This window comes from Dromaius novaehollandiae, chromosome 2 (genome assembly GCF_036370855.1).
Source record: "Dromaius novaehollandiae isolate bDroNov1 chromosome 2, bDroNov1.hap1, whole genome shotgun sequence".
Taxonomy (NCBI): domain Eukaryota; kingdom Metazoa; phylum Chordata; class Aves; order Casuariiformes; family Dromaiidae; genus Dromaius; species Dromaius novaehollandiae.
The window spans coordinates 81145161-81163843 of NC_088099.1; the positions used below are offsets into that span (position 1 = coordinate 81145161).

At 37.6% G+C, this 18683-nt stretch overlaps 1 protein-coding gene and 1 long non-coding RNA gene across 2 annotated transcripts in view; both read right to left on the reverse strand.

The window, feature by feature from the left end:
• Nucleotides 1–266: 266 nt before the first annotated feature.
• Nucleotides 267–18683, reverse strand: part of DAP (death associated protein) — a 52590-nt gene continuing 34173 nt past the window's right edge. Inside the window, exons 3-4 of the mRNA XM_026099303.2 lie at nucleotides 5671–5713; nucleotides 267–3178 (exon numbers count right to left, since the gene is read on the reverse strand). Of these exons, the coding sequence (XP_025955088.1) occupies nucleotides 3059–3178; nucleotides 5671–5713 (163 nt within the window). The 3' untranslated portion in view covers nucleotides 267–3058. The remainder of the gene's footprint in view (nucleotides 3179–5670; nucleotides 5714–18683) is intronic.
• On the reverse strand, nucleotides 14236–17836 carry LOC135327518 (uncharacterized). The gene is made up of 2 exons (XR_010387758.1): nucleotides 17746–17836; nucleotides 14236–16526 (listed from the first exon to the last, which is right to left on the reverse strand). It is a non-coding gene; the product is annotated as an uncharacterized LOC135327518 (long non-coding RNA).

The following is an 18683-nucleotide window of genomic DNA, read 5'->3' on the forward strand; positions in this document are numbered from 1 at the left end:
TAGATTCTCTGGCTTCCCAAAGAGGTAGTGGGGATCTCCAATTTCATAACATAAAACAGCAACTTCCCTTCTCATGGTAGTGCCTAGTTTTATTTTATGAGACTGGACTATTCAAAACAGCTCATCCACTGTGTCATAAAACTTCCCAATAAATATCACTAGCTATAAAATGTTGATTAGCTGTTCCACATTCTGAAATAATACCCCATAAACCCGATAAAACCCCACCCCACACATTTACATTGCACAGAAAAATGAGCCCAATATACAACCTCAGAGCAATGTTTTATTGTTTCATTATTGCCACATTGACAATTCCAGAAAATTTCAAAAACAATCATTTCATGGTAACCTCTGAACATCTGCTATGCTTGTATGTTATTGTAACATATTTATTTATTAAAAATGTATCAATAATCATCAGTAGACAATCCCGGTCACCAGTTACAATTCTTTATTTCAGAGAAGCTAATGCTTTGGTAAGGACACCTATGCATAAACATGGCTACCTTCCAACAATATATAGTATACTTTCATACAGAGACATTTTCTAACCTTATAGGAATTCCTGCACTCTAAAAGCCACTAAAACTATCTTGAGAGTCATATTCCACTGTAAAAACATATCCATCTAAGTAATCAAAGACAAAATTCAGATATTGTCTATATATATACTGTATATGTAGAATTAACACTCGAAGCCTCCATGTTCCTAACTTTTAATATTAGAATTGAAATGTGGTGTTGCTTTTGGAAGGTACATTTGTACCCACTACTGCTAGATACAGATGAGAGGTCTCCAGCCCATCTAGTTCTGTGCATCTACACTGAGGTATGTGTCTTGTCTTCCACTATGGGAGTTGAGAGGGATTGAGCTCTTCTTAGAGGAGACACTTCCATTTGGTCAAATAAGTCATACCTATGCTCTACAGACTTCTTTGGCTATATCCTCACTGGCTACAGTCTGCACACCACGTCAGATGCAGATACAGCACTAGGACAGCTGAATCCAACCAGCTCACCGCCAGGCAGCAGCTACACTGTATCAGGTGACTGTGATGATTTGCTGTTGCACTGGCCCAGCAGACTGACAACTGTTGTCTGTCCTATTAATGAGATATCACTGTTTGCTGTCCTGAATCTGCAAACACTCCTGCCAGCAAATTAGCTCATGTAAATATTCCACGGCGTTCAACACTTCTATCCTTATTCATAAGTTACTCATGTATGAATCGCTTGTATACTCATGAGTGGCCACCAACAAGGCCTCAGAAGAACTGCCATCAGAAACAAAAAGCATATTTTACAAATTATGCATACTCTCATATACAATAATAGTAATAAACAATGTTCATTCCTTAAGGCAAGTACAGCTATCTAATTAAATTGAAAATAAGGACTGCATGTAAAGATTGTACAGCCTTCCTTGGGTGCAGAATACATACATGTATGCACATGAGGTGAAATTCCCTCCTTTGCCAAGCATCCTTTCCATCTCAAGCCTACTAAGAGATGGACAGGCCATGTTCATCGCACCCACAGGAAGTCAGTTACTCCCCTTATGAAATGGGTCATATTTCATATTAATTTATTTTTTTCTTAATCAGCTACTCATGGGAAAATTAATCTGCAGATGTTTTAAAAATTCATACTTTTAAAACTCTTCTCACTATTCTTCCATACAATTTGATTTTAAACATAAATGAGCTAGAAAAGTCTCAAGTGACCCCAGACTTCCACTAATTTGCCAGATGACTGACTGCAGCACTAGCTCAAGTACCCACCTTTTTTGAGGTTGTTAAAAGTTCTATAAACCTAAAGGGTATAAAAGCCTGTAGTGTATTGTTATTCAGTTAAAAACTGAAGTACACTTTATAAATGTAGGTTGAATGTTTAAAAAATTATTTTCACGGGTTTTATAGAGATGAGTTGTGGAAGGAAGATGATAGAGCTAAGTGATTTTGAACAGTGCAATCAAAAAGATTTAATTACATGGTGAAACCTAATCAGATTGCTCTGTTTGTAAGGTAACTTTTTTATTTCACTTCTATCATTATCTTCCTTATTCACAATAAAAAGACTAGGAAAAACATATGGTGCACAACAGAGGTTGGGTCATAAAGTCAAACACATTTACTAGTGTTATCTTTTATTTTCCAACAAACTGCAAGTTAAAAAAAACAACCAAACAGGTTTCTCTCCAATTTATTTTTAAGTTCAATTCTGGAAGGTCCTGAAATCCTTCAGCTTTCTATTGCAATTGAGAAATGATCACCTCATAAAAACACAGCCCCCAGTGAGACAAATGAGATTGCAAATGGGTTACATACAGCAGCAATGTTTCTGAAACTCTGATTTCTTACCCCTGTTCATACCCACAGAGCTCAAAATGTGCAAAGCCTGCACAGAAGAACTTCAACAAGACTGGGTGAGCGCAATGGAATGTAAGGAAGATTCAGCTGGATTTGTGCCCACTTGAGAATATATTTGGACCCTTTTATGATATCACTAGCCGAAATCAGATGGAACTGCCGCTGAGGTACTATGTCTTAGGATACTAAAAACCACAACGGGTCTATGAAATCAAGGCAACCACCAATTTCTGCATGAAACATACACAACAAGCTCTCTCCAGATAGCAAAAGTACCAGTACCAATGGGTTATCCTTCCTTACTGGTTCAGCATAAAGGACTACATTAACTATGTGCTATGCGATGCCAGAGCGAAAAGTAAAAGTTTTAAAATCATTAACCATATCATTCATTTTGAATTTTTGCCTTTGCAATGAAAGAGTCTTATAAAAAAGGTAAATTGGAGAAACTGAATAACACCCCTGATCAGCAAATACATAATAGAGAAGGGGGAAATTTTCCACCTGGGATAACAACTGAACAATGTCTCCATTCTTATTAACCCTTGAGAATTAAAGTAAAAGAAACAACACATTATTTTAGAGGCCAATTTTACTGATTTGGTAGTGTGAATCCTAAAGTGTTTTCTTCCTCCCCTGAAAATGTATTAATTGATGGCATTCTGGCTGAGATTTTGACAGAGAGCTCACTTGCGAGGTTGGTGGATGTGCTGGTTGACATGTTGTGGATGAGGGAGCTTTTCCACAGAAGGATGTGGTTTCTGATGAGCCACCTGAGCTGCAGCTGGAGGGAAGTCCTTATCACCCTGTTTGAAGAACACACCAGGAAAAATTAAAGAAATCTTGACAGTGCATTTTACAGGACAAGTGGATACAAGTTTTTCAAAATGTAAAAAGCAGATGGAAGACTGTTGCATATTCCTCCGAAGTCACTCTATATGCACTCTACCTTGCCAATCTTTTAAACAACTTCAAAATAATACTTACACAAATTTCACTTCTTCCTATTATACAGAGCATCTTAGATCACAGTACCTTAAAATGACCAGAGAGAAAAAACACGATTCTCTCTTCAGGGTCTCATAGCTCCTTGTGCTAAGTCACTTTTACTGGCTCTGTATGGTCAGAACTACTTGACATGTTTGCTTTTTCACAAAGCAACAAGAAACGGGATATTATTTTAAAAATAAGGTAAGGCAGCTTGAAAAATTATCTGCACAAGAAAACCAGTTGCAGGAATACCAGCTCTGCAAGAAGAAAGGTATGATCTAGCACTACTTTCGATTCAAATTTTACAGCTGGCTAGCTTTTAAGTTTAACCTGTTCTTTTAACAAGGTCTGTTAGTGTTACTTCTCACTTGCTACTGTTCTACAGTATCAGTCGATGTGTAATACTTATGTCACCTAATTAGAACTATCCTTTCTTAGGTCAGTCCCACCAGGTTTTCACAAAGCAATGGGAAACAACTACTAGCAGTGCTTAGCGACAGGGAGAAGAGAATGGCATCACAACTTCCCTGCTTAAAAATTGGGACATATTATAAACCAGAAGCATTCTGTATTCTATGGGTTCACAGGGTGACAATGCTGCACAAAGGTATTTTGTATAAAGCAGATGTCTCAGAATGTCTCTTTCACTTCTGGCCCCATTTCAATCTACTCCTAATTATTCCTTTCTAGTCTGACATCTTTTTTTTTTTTTTTTCTCTTGATCACTAGGTTAATATTGTACATTTTTTCATTTTGTTCTCCACTCCAAGTTGCTTCCTCTTTCTTAAAGACCTTTTCTTCTCAGACTTGAAATTTTCTACCTTCTTTGTGCTCTGTGCGGTTGTTTGCCTTTTCCATATTTCTCTGACCCCTCGTGCCCTGCTTTCTCAAACAGGTGATGTGAATGCAGCTCTTTTATCACTTGTGGGGGCTTTAGCAGTTGAGCAGATGACAGGGTCTGTCTGTAAGTGTTAGCTTGAAACGTGTACGTTAGAATCACAAAATCATGGAATAATTCAGGCTGGGAGGGACCTCAGGATGTCTCTAGTCCAACCTCCTGCTCAAATCAGGGTCAGCTATGAGGTCAGATCACGTTACTCAGGGTTTTATCCGGTCTAGTCTTGCAAACCTCTAAGGACAGAGACTGAACGGCCTCTTCAGGCAACCTGCTCCTGACTGTCTTCACAGTGAAAAAGGTTTTCCTACATCCAGTCAGATCCTCCCATTTCAATTAGTGTCCATTGTCTCTTGTCCTCCTGCCATGCACCACTGCAAACAATCCGGCTCCATCTTCTTTGTGACTGCCCTGTAGGTGGGGGCAGGATGCTGTTATGTCCCCCCAAAGCCATCTCTTCTCCAGGCTGAACATGCCCTGGTGCCTCAGCCTCTCCTCACAGGGCAAGTGCTCCAGCTCCTGATCATCCTGGGGTCCTCCAGTGAATTCCCTTCAGCTTATCAACACCCTTCATATAATGGGGAGGGTCCAAAAGTGGACCTTATTAGTGGTCTAATGAGCGCTCAGTTAACTCAAGGGGTTAATTACTTCCCTTGATCTACCAGTTGTTTTCCTGTTAATGCAGCCCAAGACCTAGATGGGCATCCATCTTGGTGCAGATGAAGGTCAAGGATATACACTAGTTTCATGCTGACACTAGTGCCTATCTGCTACCCTGTCTTTACCAACTAAGTGATCTGACACAGCCACAACATCCTACAGGTAACCACATTACACCCTGGTGATAACCATCACGTAAGGCTGACACAAAAACATTGTCATAACGCATAAGGCATGAATTTACTGATCACACGATTAATGACTAGTTAATACTAATCTTTTAGCTTATGGATTTCCAGGCCTTGCTCGCTGTTAAAATCCAAGGAATGACTCCTAGAATTCCAATTACCTCAAGGCACATATGGTATCTGACTATCTTGAAACATGCATCACTACAGGCAGAAGCATCCCTCCTCATCACAGATCAAGCTAAAGCAGCAGACTTGCATGTAATTGCTTTCAAAGAAAATGAATGTAGTAACATCTAGCTTAGATATGGAAGGAAGATCCAATAATCCTTAAGTGCTTAAATTCGAAATAAAACAGTAGAAGTCATTTCAATATATAATTTCAATTTTACACTAAACCAAAAAAAATGCTCAAAGAGATTTAGACAAATATACAAAACATAAAGCACTTTCTCATAAAAGAGGAAGCGGAATGAAGAAGATTAATCTTGCTCTGATCAGTGATAATTTTGAAAAGCCTACGATCATTTTTCTATGTCTGAAAGAAATTTAATAGTAATCTTACCCTTGCAATGACACCAGAGATGAACACAGTTGGTTTAGGTGGGCTGAAAAAGATAAGGAGGATTATTTTTATGAGTTGTTCAGAAGGTAAAAATCAAAAGTAGAACACATATACAATGAAAAGTGTCATTCTTGGCAATTAATGGATGCTTCAAATAGACAAGACAATTTCTCTTCAAATTTCCTTTACCATACTACTTACTATACTTCAGCCACGAACACTGATACAGACCTGTGGGTTTTGGCTGCTATTGTTTCAGGTTAATTGATAGAAAGCAGTGGAAGTCCAACAATACCGTGTTCTTTACTTAAAGCTGAAAGTCTTGGTTTGTTTGTTTGTATTGTTTTGTTAATCCTCAAATTACATATAAAAGCTGCCAGCAGTATTTTAGGCTTAGTATATTTGTATTGCAAGAGATGATGAAGGTAGTAGATGGACTAAATTTACTGCTGTGATGAAGAATAAAATAAAAAACAAGTTTATTTCTGTCAGTCAAGTGGATTAAGATTCTGAGTCTCAGAAAAATACACACCCAATACTTTAATCACAGATTTTCAAGCAGATATTTACCTACTCCAATACATAGGAGAATCATGTCTGCAATAAAACAAACAGTAAAAACCATAAAGCAAACTCTGCCCTTGTTTTTCATATGCAAACTTCCATTCATGCTAATAGGAACAGACTCAAGGACAGAATTCAACTCTGAAACCTGGTCAGTACAAGGAATCAAATTCCCAGGGCCACTCATCTACTAAACTGGCAACCTCTGCATGGCGGCCAAAATGCAGACAGGCTGCCACACATCATCCTCAGTAGTGAATGTTGCCATAACATCTAAACTGTAAATGTTCAGCAACTGGTCTTCCGGACAAGTATCACCACATGTCAGTATGAAGTCTGCAGCAGAGTCAAGACCAGCAGTTCCCCAAAATCTTTTCAATAGATGTACATCTCCCTAAAAACATACAACCTGAGGCACCGCCAACGGGAAGGAGGGTGTGGAGGTAAAGTCCTACTTCCCTCTGAGCCTGTCCATAACCAGGGACTCACAGCAAGTGGTTCATTAACATGGCCCATGAGAGGGTCCCAAAACCAGGATGTTACAGCTGACAAGGTTGGAACAACACAAACCAAATGATTTACTAGGGGAATGATATTGATTATGATGACACACTTTGCAACTAAAGAGCTTGTAAAGATTTATTAATATGATGTTACATGATAATAAGGTGACAGTCAGCACACTATTAGATCATGATATAATGGTCTAATAAATATTATCTGAGCCCTGATTAAATCATGGTATCATTACATACCCTAATTCTTTAACAGGAGTCATCTTCTAGAAATTCTTAAAAGATCAGGGAGACAGGATTAGATCACTTACAGAAAAAGAGAGAAAGAAATGAAGTTATGGTTTAAGAGACTTCCCTTTAAGAATACCAGCAATATTTCCTGTGATGACAAAGAGAATTCTGACAGCTGCATTAGCACTTCTTCAATCTAATTTTCTGTTAGTATAAACTAACAATAAGCAAAGATCAATACTCAAACAGTTTCATTTTACCCTAATTGTACTGAGCCAATCAGTATGTTATATTCTAGATGAGATTTCCTGTATGCTGAGTGACAAAATCAAAGAAATCACTCTAAGAAAACACACATGCCCTGCAGTGGCTGAAGGTTCTGTTTATAAACTTAACACTAAGACATTATAAAGGAAATGAATAGTAAATGGAGAAAAAAATGTGTAGCGATTATCCTTAATGCATGGAATCTGGCTTTAATCACACTCAGAGAACCAGTTATTTGTTTGACATTACATTATTAAAAAGTTTTTCTTATCCTTTTACCACAACCTTTCAGTGTTCACTATGCTTGGATGATGCATGAAATTCCAATCAGTATTTCCTGAAAAGAGCCTGTATTTGCTGAACGTGGTATAGGTTGCCTGCTTACCACCATACTTTGCAATAAATTCAATCCCTATTGCCAGGTTCTCAAACCATGCGCTTCTGTGGACCCAGATTAGCTCCCAAGAACACAGTTTCATAACCACACTCCAAGACATCTCGTGTGATTGTAGTATTCCAGCATCATGCACTATCTTTCTGAAGAACCCACCAAAAACAGAAACAAAAATGGAAAAGATGTGCAGGCTAGTATTGCTACATTCCTAAAGCAATTTCAAGTGCTCTAAATTCGATTGGTGTTTTATGCAAAGCACAACCTATATTTCTAGTATTTCGTAAGCTGTGATGGTTGCTTTGAGGATATACTTAATCTGATGAAAATTGGTTTGACAGATGTTGTTTTGAAGATGCAGCATTCCTTTGTCTAGGCGTCAGTAAAAAAGAAAGCGAAAAAATACTACTTTCTGACTAAAAGAGAACTCTTGTATACATATATGGACTTTTAAAGCCATTTAATGGCACATTTATTTAAAGTTAAATAATAGCCACAGCTGATATTGTGCAAGGAATATACGGGCATATTTGTCAAGACTGCTTTGAGTGTGTGTCAATACTTTCAGAACAAACACTGATTTTACTATAACATATGGAGAAAAAGAACACATCTGCTAAGATCTGAACGTTCAGAGAACCTACTCTGATTTTACATGTGCGATACTGTTAGGAACTGCACCTGTTTAACATCAGTATCTCTACTGGATACATTTATCTTGACTGTATTCAAATAAAATAAAGACTTCTATTATGTCAAATGCTAGAGCTTAAAGAAGGTCTTTATCTGACATTGCAAGTAAATCACAAAGAAGATGTAACACTTGAAAAGATCATTAACTAGATGAAATGAGGCATTAATAATATTAAAATCTTAGAGGGATTGGTGGAGCTCAAGTCTGACAGAGATACCGTAAAGAAAAACACAATGACATTGGAATTACCGTGAAATTTCCTACAGGCCACAGAAAATACACAGGGAAGATGATGATTTATCCTACTCTGCTTAAAAGAGAGAACCTGAATACATCGGTTTTCTTAGTAGTGAATTTTATAGTCATTAACTATATCTTTGAACATCCCCACAGCCACATGGGGGAGCGATGTCTGCTGTCACTCTCCTGCTTGCAGCACCCGAACTGCGCGCCATGCCGGTACTTGGTGGACAGGGTCTGAGTCTGAGGCTCTGCTTCCAGGGGCTGCTGGAGCAGCAGCTCTGATATGGAGCAAGGACTATCACCATCCTTCAAAATGCATTTGGGAACAAGAGCCTATATTTAAACTAACTATGAAATTGAACCATGCGTGTGCATCTCTGTTGCCTACATTAACTGTAAAAGCTCGTGAAAGGGAAACAGGTCTCACTGCATGCAGCGCAAAAGGCTAATGTATTGTGTTCACTGAGGATCGCAGAATCAAAAAAAACATGTTAGGACAAATCAAGAATAGAAGAAAACAATGGTAAATACAGTATCTCATAGTATTGCCTCATTCAAAATATCACTTTCAGTCCAGGAGTACCGTAACAGAAGAATTAGAGCAGAAATAAAGATGGAAGAAATAACTGTGAGAGCACAGACAACCTTCTATATGAGGAAAGAGCTAAGACCTATTTGTATATAATATACAAAATAGTGGAGAGTTTTGTTCCCATTTACCTTCTTTATAGTCTAAGTAGAAAGCATCACTCAAAGAAAACGAAAGACACAATTAAAATGAATAATAACAGATACCTTTAAAATACTGTAAAATTAAATGCAAAACTTCCTGAAAATAACACAGTGTTAAGATCAAGAGCTTAGCAAGATTCAAAAACAGAATTAGACATTTATATGACTTAAACACATTCACATCAGTTAGGATAAAAATGTATAAAAGTTATATAAATCCTGATGCTCTTGGGCTCAAGTTAATCTTAAACTGATATGGACTACAAAGAAATTTCTTCTGTGCAGAGACTAAACTTTGATATGTCATTATCCTTTCTGCCTTCAATTGAATATCACAAGAGATTATTTTCCTAACACATCCGATTCATCCAAAATTCATCTAAGCACCGTAAGTCAGGCTAGAAGCACAGTCTCAAGATTCCCAGTATGCCAACATTTAAACAGCTTAGCCTACTTAAAAAACGATGGAACCACACAGATGCAAGTCTTTTGCTAGGCTACAGGATTTTTAGTCAAAATAGATACAAAACTGGTAAATACTTTAAAACTACACTAATCTTCTAAATGTGAATAATTTACATGTTTGTCTTTTCATATATATGGGAGTTAATTGTATGCCTTGTTATGGGTGACCATCTTCTATCGTTTAAGGGAGCCTGGCAAACTGAGACATATGAAAAAATGAACAGTGAGGTGCTTTTCAAACACTTAGGAACTATAAATAACATTATAATTTTGAACTACCAAAAAGTAACAGTGCAGTCTGTAATGTGGTGTTTCCTTGTCATAATCAAATTGTCCACTGGCATGAACAGAGACCTATAACTGGCCTCTTTAGTTATGGAGTATAAAGGACAAATTCCAGCTAAAGACTGTGAATTGAAGAGGCACCTAAATACAAGCTTTAACTCCAGTTCATAACTCTCTGAACCACGGGGCAAGTGGGCAAAGGCAGCGTGCAGACACCACATACATTGCCCCGCAAGCAACCAAAAACAGCAAAAATGTGCAGAACCTTCCACTGAGCAGCTTGTCTTTCATTGCCTTGCTCCTTTTCCAAGTAAAGATATCATTCACACTCTCATTAACAAGTTGCTTAGGCAAGCAAAGTGAAAAGCACACATTAAATAGTATGAGCTGCAACTACCCACCAACCCCCAACTCTTCCCCAATTAAAGCAGGCTGAAGTTTGGCCATTTTACACTTTATTAGAATATGACCTGCAATAATAATCACTATATGAATAGAAAGTTCTCCAGATGTTCTAAGTAGAAGTTTATCTTCAATCAACAAAATTTTAGACTTTAATCCTGCCCTTATCTTTCTGTAATTAAAAGTATTCTGGCGAGTTGTTCAAACCATCTAGCTTAATCCTCAAGGTTGCCTGGGAATTCATATTTTCTGGTTATAAAACATGAGAGTTAAATATTCTTAGTTTCAGTTTAGTGCCTCTTTAAAGCTGTCCAGATACATCTTTATAGGGGTTCTTATTTGAATTTACTTGGTTGCCTTTGATTTTGGCATTGTCTGTGAAAATAAATTGTGAGATGATTAAAAACACCCTGAGATGATTAAAAACACATTTCTCAGCAATAGGGTAAGAATAACAAGCATGGTGCTCATCAGCTGGCCTGTAATACTTTCCAGTTGGTTATAATGCATTTAGGTTATTAATTTTCTGAACAGAAAAGTAATAATTAGCTTGGCTGATTACTAGAGGGAAATATTCTAGTTGATTGCACAGGGCCATACAATATCTGATGTTCTATGATAACTTAACCTGTTGATGACATTTTATCTGCCATAGCCATGCTCTCAAACCTTTAAGATCACCCACAGGATGGCACTGTTGAACCTCTGAGTATTGTGTATGGTAACTACAGAACAACCTCAAAGAAATCCAGATGCTGCGGTAAATACTAAAACAAGCTAAAGCAATGCTTCCCTTTGATGCAAAATCTTGATGAAATGCAGTATATATACACAAACAAATTCATACACATATCTATAGTCGCTATTTTTGGAAAACAATTTTCTTGTCCCTGTGTATTAGTCTGTGTTCCAATAAATCCCATGAGATAGTTTCAACTCTGCTAGATTGTTCCTCTTCCTAGGCAGGCAAAATTAATGAAATTTCACAAGTCTTAAGGAAGAACTTAATGCCCTATCAGGACATTTTAATGACTATTTGTTTTGCTATTCACATACAAGCAAACTGGGTGTCCTAATCTTCTAATGAGATGGTAAATCACTGCCCATTATATTTAATCACAACTGACTGACATTCATTGTTCCTATGTTCACTGTCAACTTATTGCAGCATATGGCCTGATTAATCTCACCAGCCTTTCATTCATCTTTGTTTTTAGTGCATGTATTAGCCATAAAAGAAATTTCTTTAAGAAAGATATTCACCATCTCTTACCTACATTCTTGCATATGACATTGGTATCAGACAGTAAATTCATTTCTTCCTCTGATCACAAAATGAAGATTTAAGTATTTCACATTTTCTATAGACTCAGAGGATTTATAAATAATCCATAATTCTCCCACTGCTGGTTCATTAATAAATTTCAACTCTGTGATCTCAGTATCTCCACAGCTCTCAGTGAGCACCAATGACAAACTTTGCACAGGCAGTAGCTGCAGCATTAGCCTACCATAGCCACTTAACTTTGGAAAAATGATAGCTGTGAAAACTGACATTAAGCAAGTAGTATTTATATGGTGACAAAACTCAAAGGGAGCTCTCAAATAAAGAATGAAGTAGGGCAGGCTTTAAACGTCTGCAAAATAGGCAGCATAGATCATGGTGCACGGGGGGAGAGGACTAAGTCTTCCACATACTAGTCACTTGCTGAAGTGCATCTCCGTGTATGTTCCCACACCAGTAACATGCTTCCACCCTAAGGACAGAAAGACAATGGGCCTTGTCTGCAGTGTCTCAGCTACCGGGATGTGTCATCCAGTTGTGGCACTGCTGTAGCTCCTCCATCTCCCAGCAGCTGGAATATGGGGTGGAATTGGAAAAAAGCTGTGACACTCTGCTAGGAATATATGATGTCAGTGCAACAAAGGAGATGCACAAGGTACAAGTGAATGGGAAGGCTAAAATCTTCTCATTTGTGTCTTCCTGCTCTGGTAAATTCATGGTCATCTCAGAGACATGCAGTAGTGGCCCAGAATGTCCCACCTCTCTGGGCCACTCAATTCACATCTGAGCCTTGTTTCGCTCTCTGTCTCAAGCTCTTGTGCATCCAGTAGATGTGTGCCTTCTACTCTCCTACTGCTTTGCACAATGAGATGCACAAATTTCTTATTACTCCAAACCATAAACTTATTTCAGGCACAAAGAGGCAAACGTGCATATATGTGTCTCTGTGTGCATAAATCCTATGCCATCTTCCACATGCTCAACACTATTAACGAGAAGCCTCCTCAACCCAATTTCACAGCTTTCATTCTATATGGTTTCCATTCTGTAGTAACACCCCTACTGTGCCTGGAAGCTCTCCAAAGCAAATTCAGACTAAAATCGGCATGACTTGTGTTACTTCCATGCATGTTCACAGCTCCCCCTGCAGCAGAGCAGATAACGATTAAGTTCACGTATGTTTCAATGCGCCACTGAGCACAATGAAGGTACGGGGGCATCCTGGAAGCTCAGCAAAACAGTCTTGCAGCACTGGATCTCATTTGGAAGATTGGGGGTGCAAACTGTATTGGCCAGGAACTTGCTTTAGTTTAAACCCTGCCAAAGTTATTGACACTATTCTCCTTACTCTTCAGTGGTAAGTGGCATTCCCAGAGGGAGAAATCTTATCTTAAGGATAAGAGACTAGTAAGTCTTTGAACCTGAAACTCCTCTTAACTCAGATGTAGAAAACATTCCTTTAATATGCAATCTTACATTTAGAGATCATAAAGGAGCAACAGAAGACAGAACTAAAGATTTTTTTGACTTAATAGCTTACTTTCAATACTAAAAATCTAACTAGCCACTAATAAACTTAGCCAAGCTAGGTTTTTAATGTGACAAAAGATATGGAACAAAGTCCTCTAAAAGGAATTCTGGTAAGAATGGGTCTTTGTTTAAGTGAACTTTGAGAAATTCAATTCCTCCACAGAGCAGAGGTGTCAGGTCAATGACAGGAAGCAACCACTGCGCTCCTCTGCTGCCATTGCTAAGCTTGCTACTGATGCGTGCAGGGAGGAATGGCAGAAGTGTCATTTTTCATCCAGAAACGTCCTGCCTCCTGAACAGAATCAAAAAAGATTGCTTCCTCCTTTCATACTTATCTTAAGGGCTTAATCCAGAGGGTTAGCATTTGATATTACTAAAATGAACTGCAAAACTTCTGCTAATGTCAAAGGGACCGGAATTTGGCATTAAGAACATAACCCTGAAGAAATCAATAGAAATGGGGTTTAAAAACATTACAATCAAAGGATTTCAAGAGTTTTTAGATGGCAAACTTTCACTCAGTGTGACATAAATGTCTAGCTTTGTAATCGATAATAAAAGCTGTGACAGTGTAAATGGATAACAGATCAATGTGTTGTTAAATCTGAATATGGTTATATAATAGTTCCTTTCAATGGGATGTAGAAATCTAAGGCAACTACAAAGTCTTGAAAGTCAATACCACTAGTGATTTTTCTCTTAATCTAACAAAAACAACTGCTAATTTTCTAGTTCAGTCTGTTAGATCTGTCACATCCCAGTGTTTCATTTGTTTAAATGGCTTTTAATTGCTTTAATAATAGCTAAAGCAGTTTGTTTCCTTAAAGAGATGTTGTAGAACCTGAAAAATAACAGCTAACCACCTGGCAATATTAAGTTCTACCATACAGAATCAAACAGCCATTTGCTTATATAGATCAATTTCTTTGAAGAATGAAAGTAAAACAACTATGCACAATAGTTGCCCAGTCCCAGAATTTACCTTTATTAAACAGCAGTATTGCTGTTGGTACGTTACACTGGTAGTTTATATTAGTGGTATTTTAAACTGGTAGCATCTATACAGGAGACAACAGAAATAAAAAGGATTGCATATATCAAATGATTGAAATGGAAAGATGATGGAAGTTCCCTCAGAGAGAACACTCCTGTGCAGATGACACAGATATGACATATTTTACCTTCTCCACTACCTGGCGGCATAGTTCTGGCTGCAGAGATGTCTAAAGTTATGTTTGTGTAATTCTAGCTGAAGAATGCCCTCAGCAAGAACACGGCTTCTCCAGAACAGGTGCCTGGCGGTAGTACCTCTGGCCACTGTCTGGGTAGTATAACAAGTGACAATATAATAACAGGAATTGTTTTAAGAGATCATTATCTTCACCTTTGCAATCAGCAACAATGTACAGAACTAAAATGTACTTCTTATTACAAAAATAAATTGCACCCACCTAAACATCAGTTTAGGTTAAATTAGCAACAAACTCTTTTCTGAAGATCCCTTGATGCCTTTGTCTGTTTCGAAAGGCCATTTCTGTCATCCTGTGTGTACTCGGATACAAACGTCAACATTTTAATTAATAGTTTTTTATTTCCTAATGAACCAGGATATAGCTTTTATAGAACTCCATTAACATGCAAATGCAGAGATCTCTCCTGATATAGTAGGTCATTTTTACTCTGTATAGTTCAACAGCGTAATGGAGTCCCAGTTACATCAGTGTAAAAATTAATAGAAACATATGACACTGTAATCTTGGATTTTCAAGCAATTAAAAAGTGGAAATATTACTTGTCACAATAAGTACACCTTCCACAATATGCACAACCAGGTGTGCACATTCGTAAAGGGTATGTGGCCTGACTTTTCATGATGTGGTATCACTACTGACAGCTTATTCTTTCCAAAGTTTCGCATTTTGAAAAAATATTTTGTAAACATAGCAGACATTTCCACTACAAAAACTTATTTTCCATTTTTAATTCCTTGCTTCCTTTGTTTTTCTTATTTCCCTTTCACCTATTCTGAAGCCCTCTCCATTTCTATCACCCCCATTCCACTCCCTAGCCAGCTGGGGCTTGCACCCAAACAACGTGTTATCTTTATTTTAAGAATTCAGTATAAAACACTTTGCCATTTAGTATTTATTACAAAAGCAAGTTGTTGAAGGGAGCTCAACATTTGCAGGAGCAGGAAGCAAAGGAAAAATTTTAATGGTGTTTTTTTGGTAGAGGCGAGCTACTGATCCTGCCGCCCTCCTCTCCCCCCAACACCACTTCTAACACAGTCTCTTAGGCCCAACACACTCTTCACATAGCCAAAAGGGCTAGTACTCAAACTGATAGTTTACTGCTTGTTTTTAACGCTACCACCCTAACTGTGCACAATGACAAGTTAATCAATCATCAAACTGTTTACATTCTAAAGAGTGATGGGTTTGGGTAACAAATCCCCAAACCTGCTGCTTCCTTGAAAAAACATCTCTGTAAATTGTAACATATTCACTTCCTATGCAAATAGAAAATATCAGGAATTTGGTGCTTGTAGCAACAAAATTTTGCTGCAGGTTCTACTGTGAGACGATGCACTCCCTGGTTCAGCTGAACTCCTCTGAATTCATATGATTTTAGAAAAAGTTGAAAACCTGCAATGAAAAGTCTCAAAAATACTTCAGAGAAGCCCTATTACTCTGGATATTCTCTATGCCAAAAACTTAGGGAGAAAATTATTTATAGATACATTGGTCAGAAATGGTTATGCCATAGAACACTGAGAAATGATTCAAATGGCTAACCTGACCGCATCAGAAAAGTGTATAATGAAAGAAAATAAATAGCAAGACGAACAGACACAGGAGAAATCGCACTGATAAAAATACCTGTATCTGACAAAGGTCTTGCACTCCATTAAGGCTCTAAATTTTGATCTGATAACTTACAATACACATATATCTTAAAAACTGGGCACTGAAAAAAAAAATTGGGGTTTTCATTAACTGAAAATTAGGGATATTATTTGAATTTATTATTCAGATGAGGCAAAAATTCTGAAACATAAAATAGGAAAGGTCAATGGAAAGCCACAAGGCTAGGTACAATCATAATATATTTTGGGAAATGGTGTCTATCCATGGTCACTTCTCTCCGCTCTCTTACTGATTCTCAGAATATATTCCATATGGTAGGTGCAAATGATGTGTTGACACAGGACCACAATCCAGTCTGCTCCTCAACCAGCATAATGCTGGGATCCTGAAAAAACAATCAGGTGGATTTCTAAAGGCTTTTGGTCAAAACATGGTAGTTATGCTTATGAACCCAAAATAAGAACACTAGAATACAAAATAATCCAGATTATCTTTATTGCTTGCCTTTGAATTTACCTATAATCCTCCTCTCACATTCTTTTCTGAGACAACATTTTATAAACTGGTATATATAAACTTCCCACCAGCAGTTTGCACATTCTTTTCATGTCAAATACCTAACCATTCATTTTGAGTTTATTACCACCAGAAAAGCAAAAGAGACCAGGTGTAAACAGAACATCCTTAATTTATTAAATGACCAAACAATTTTCTAATTTTCATTCTCTGTATTTATGAAAAAAATTTGTATTAACCAATGTGGCATACCTATTATTAGCCTGCACATTCAAAAGAGAAGACAGATCTCTTTTGTATACTTGCTCTGAATACTTGCTGCTAGGACATTAAAATTGACAGAAGGGTACTGGGCTCCTGTCATATTAATTTAAAATCTTTATAGAGAAGCTGTCCATGGAGAAGTACCCTAGGCACACAGATGACAGCAATACTATTGCTGAAACATAATGGCCAGCTGCAAACTGAGATTTAATTTCACTTTTGTCTATCAGAAGGCTCTCCTCTAGCCACTTTCAGTTGCAAAGAGAGAAATTTTCAAAAATTTTACCGTAGTGATTTTCTTTTATTACTGTAACATATAAAGGGAAGTAGAAAGTAAAAAACTGTGTAGGAGCTTTAAGCAAGAAAGGGAAGCTTTGTTATGAAGCTCTCCTGTGCAGAACAGTAACATTTCCTGATGCAGCGTCGAGAGGATACTAGCATCATCTACAATTCAGAAAATCCACAGTGCAATCATGCTACTTGATTTGTGAGTGGAAATAAGAAGAGGAAGGGTCCATTTTTCCCCAGGATCACGTAGCTCAGGAATTTTGTGATTACTGGGCAGATAGTACAGGGGGAGAGGAACCTGTACACAGTGGAAGAATAAGCTCCTGTGAGAGGCCTAGATGTCAGGACAGGAAGAGAATCCAGGTTACTTCCTACAAGAACTAGGGACTGAAACCCGCAGGCTCAGATGTATTCCCACTAGCAAGTAACCAGGAAGGCCACTGAAAACCCAAATGTCAAAAGTGGGGACAACTAACATCCTGCAGGCAACAATTAAACTGCTTGCTATGTCCAAAAGGGAGGTGAAGATCTCTTACCCAGATAATGGAGAAGTGGATCAAAAAGAGGATTCATCCCAATGCCAATGGCTGTTAGCAAGAGCTGTGGGAAGGGAAGTCAACAACTCTCATACGCAGGGCACACATAGCCCATCGAAAATTCAGCATGGTAAATGTCAATACAAAAGGAAAAAACACATATCCAATACTAGTTTTGCCAGAAATTTGAAAACAGGGAGTTCAATCTACCTTTGACCTCAGTGTTTGGGAAAATACAACCCTATGCTGCAAGTTAAGAAATTCTGTTACTTTCTTAACATAAAAACCATTATTGACTTCATCATATAAAGCTTTGAGATGTTTTGATCTTTCATTTTATATTCATAATACACTTTTAAATATTAATCTATAGAATTGTTCACCAGAGATTTTCTGTCCAAAATATGTTGCTTGAATTCCTGCAAACTCCATATCAAAATTTCTCACAGCTGTCAGCAGCAAAAAGGCACAGAGATTCCTGATGAGCTGCAAGACACCTTAGCCTTTGATCCTGCTGCTAAAATTAAATTTGTTCACCTTTCCAAATACAAGCGGGGTGTATAATCATAATCATATGCATATATAATTATGCATATATCATATATGCACATATGCATAATCAAAGTAACTTAGTATTACTAACCAGAAATGTACATTCTGTTGTAGATAAGACAAATAATAGAGAAAGCATAAAAGAACATAATGCAAAATGCTACTGATCTGCCCATGAAGTGTTTTGATGTAGACATGGCAGGGTATCAGTAACAGGCATACTGCCATGGGCTAACTACCTGATCCAAAAAGACAAAGAAATCATGACCTTGTTACGTATACAAAGGGAGAGAACATTTGCACAAATACTCTTTTTCCTCTCGCTCTGCAGTGTGAATGGGCTGACTTCATATACATGTCTATTATCTCCCCCACACATTTTGTTG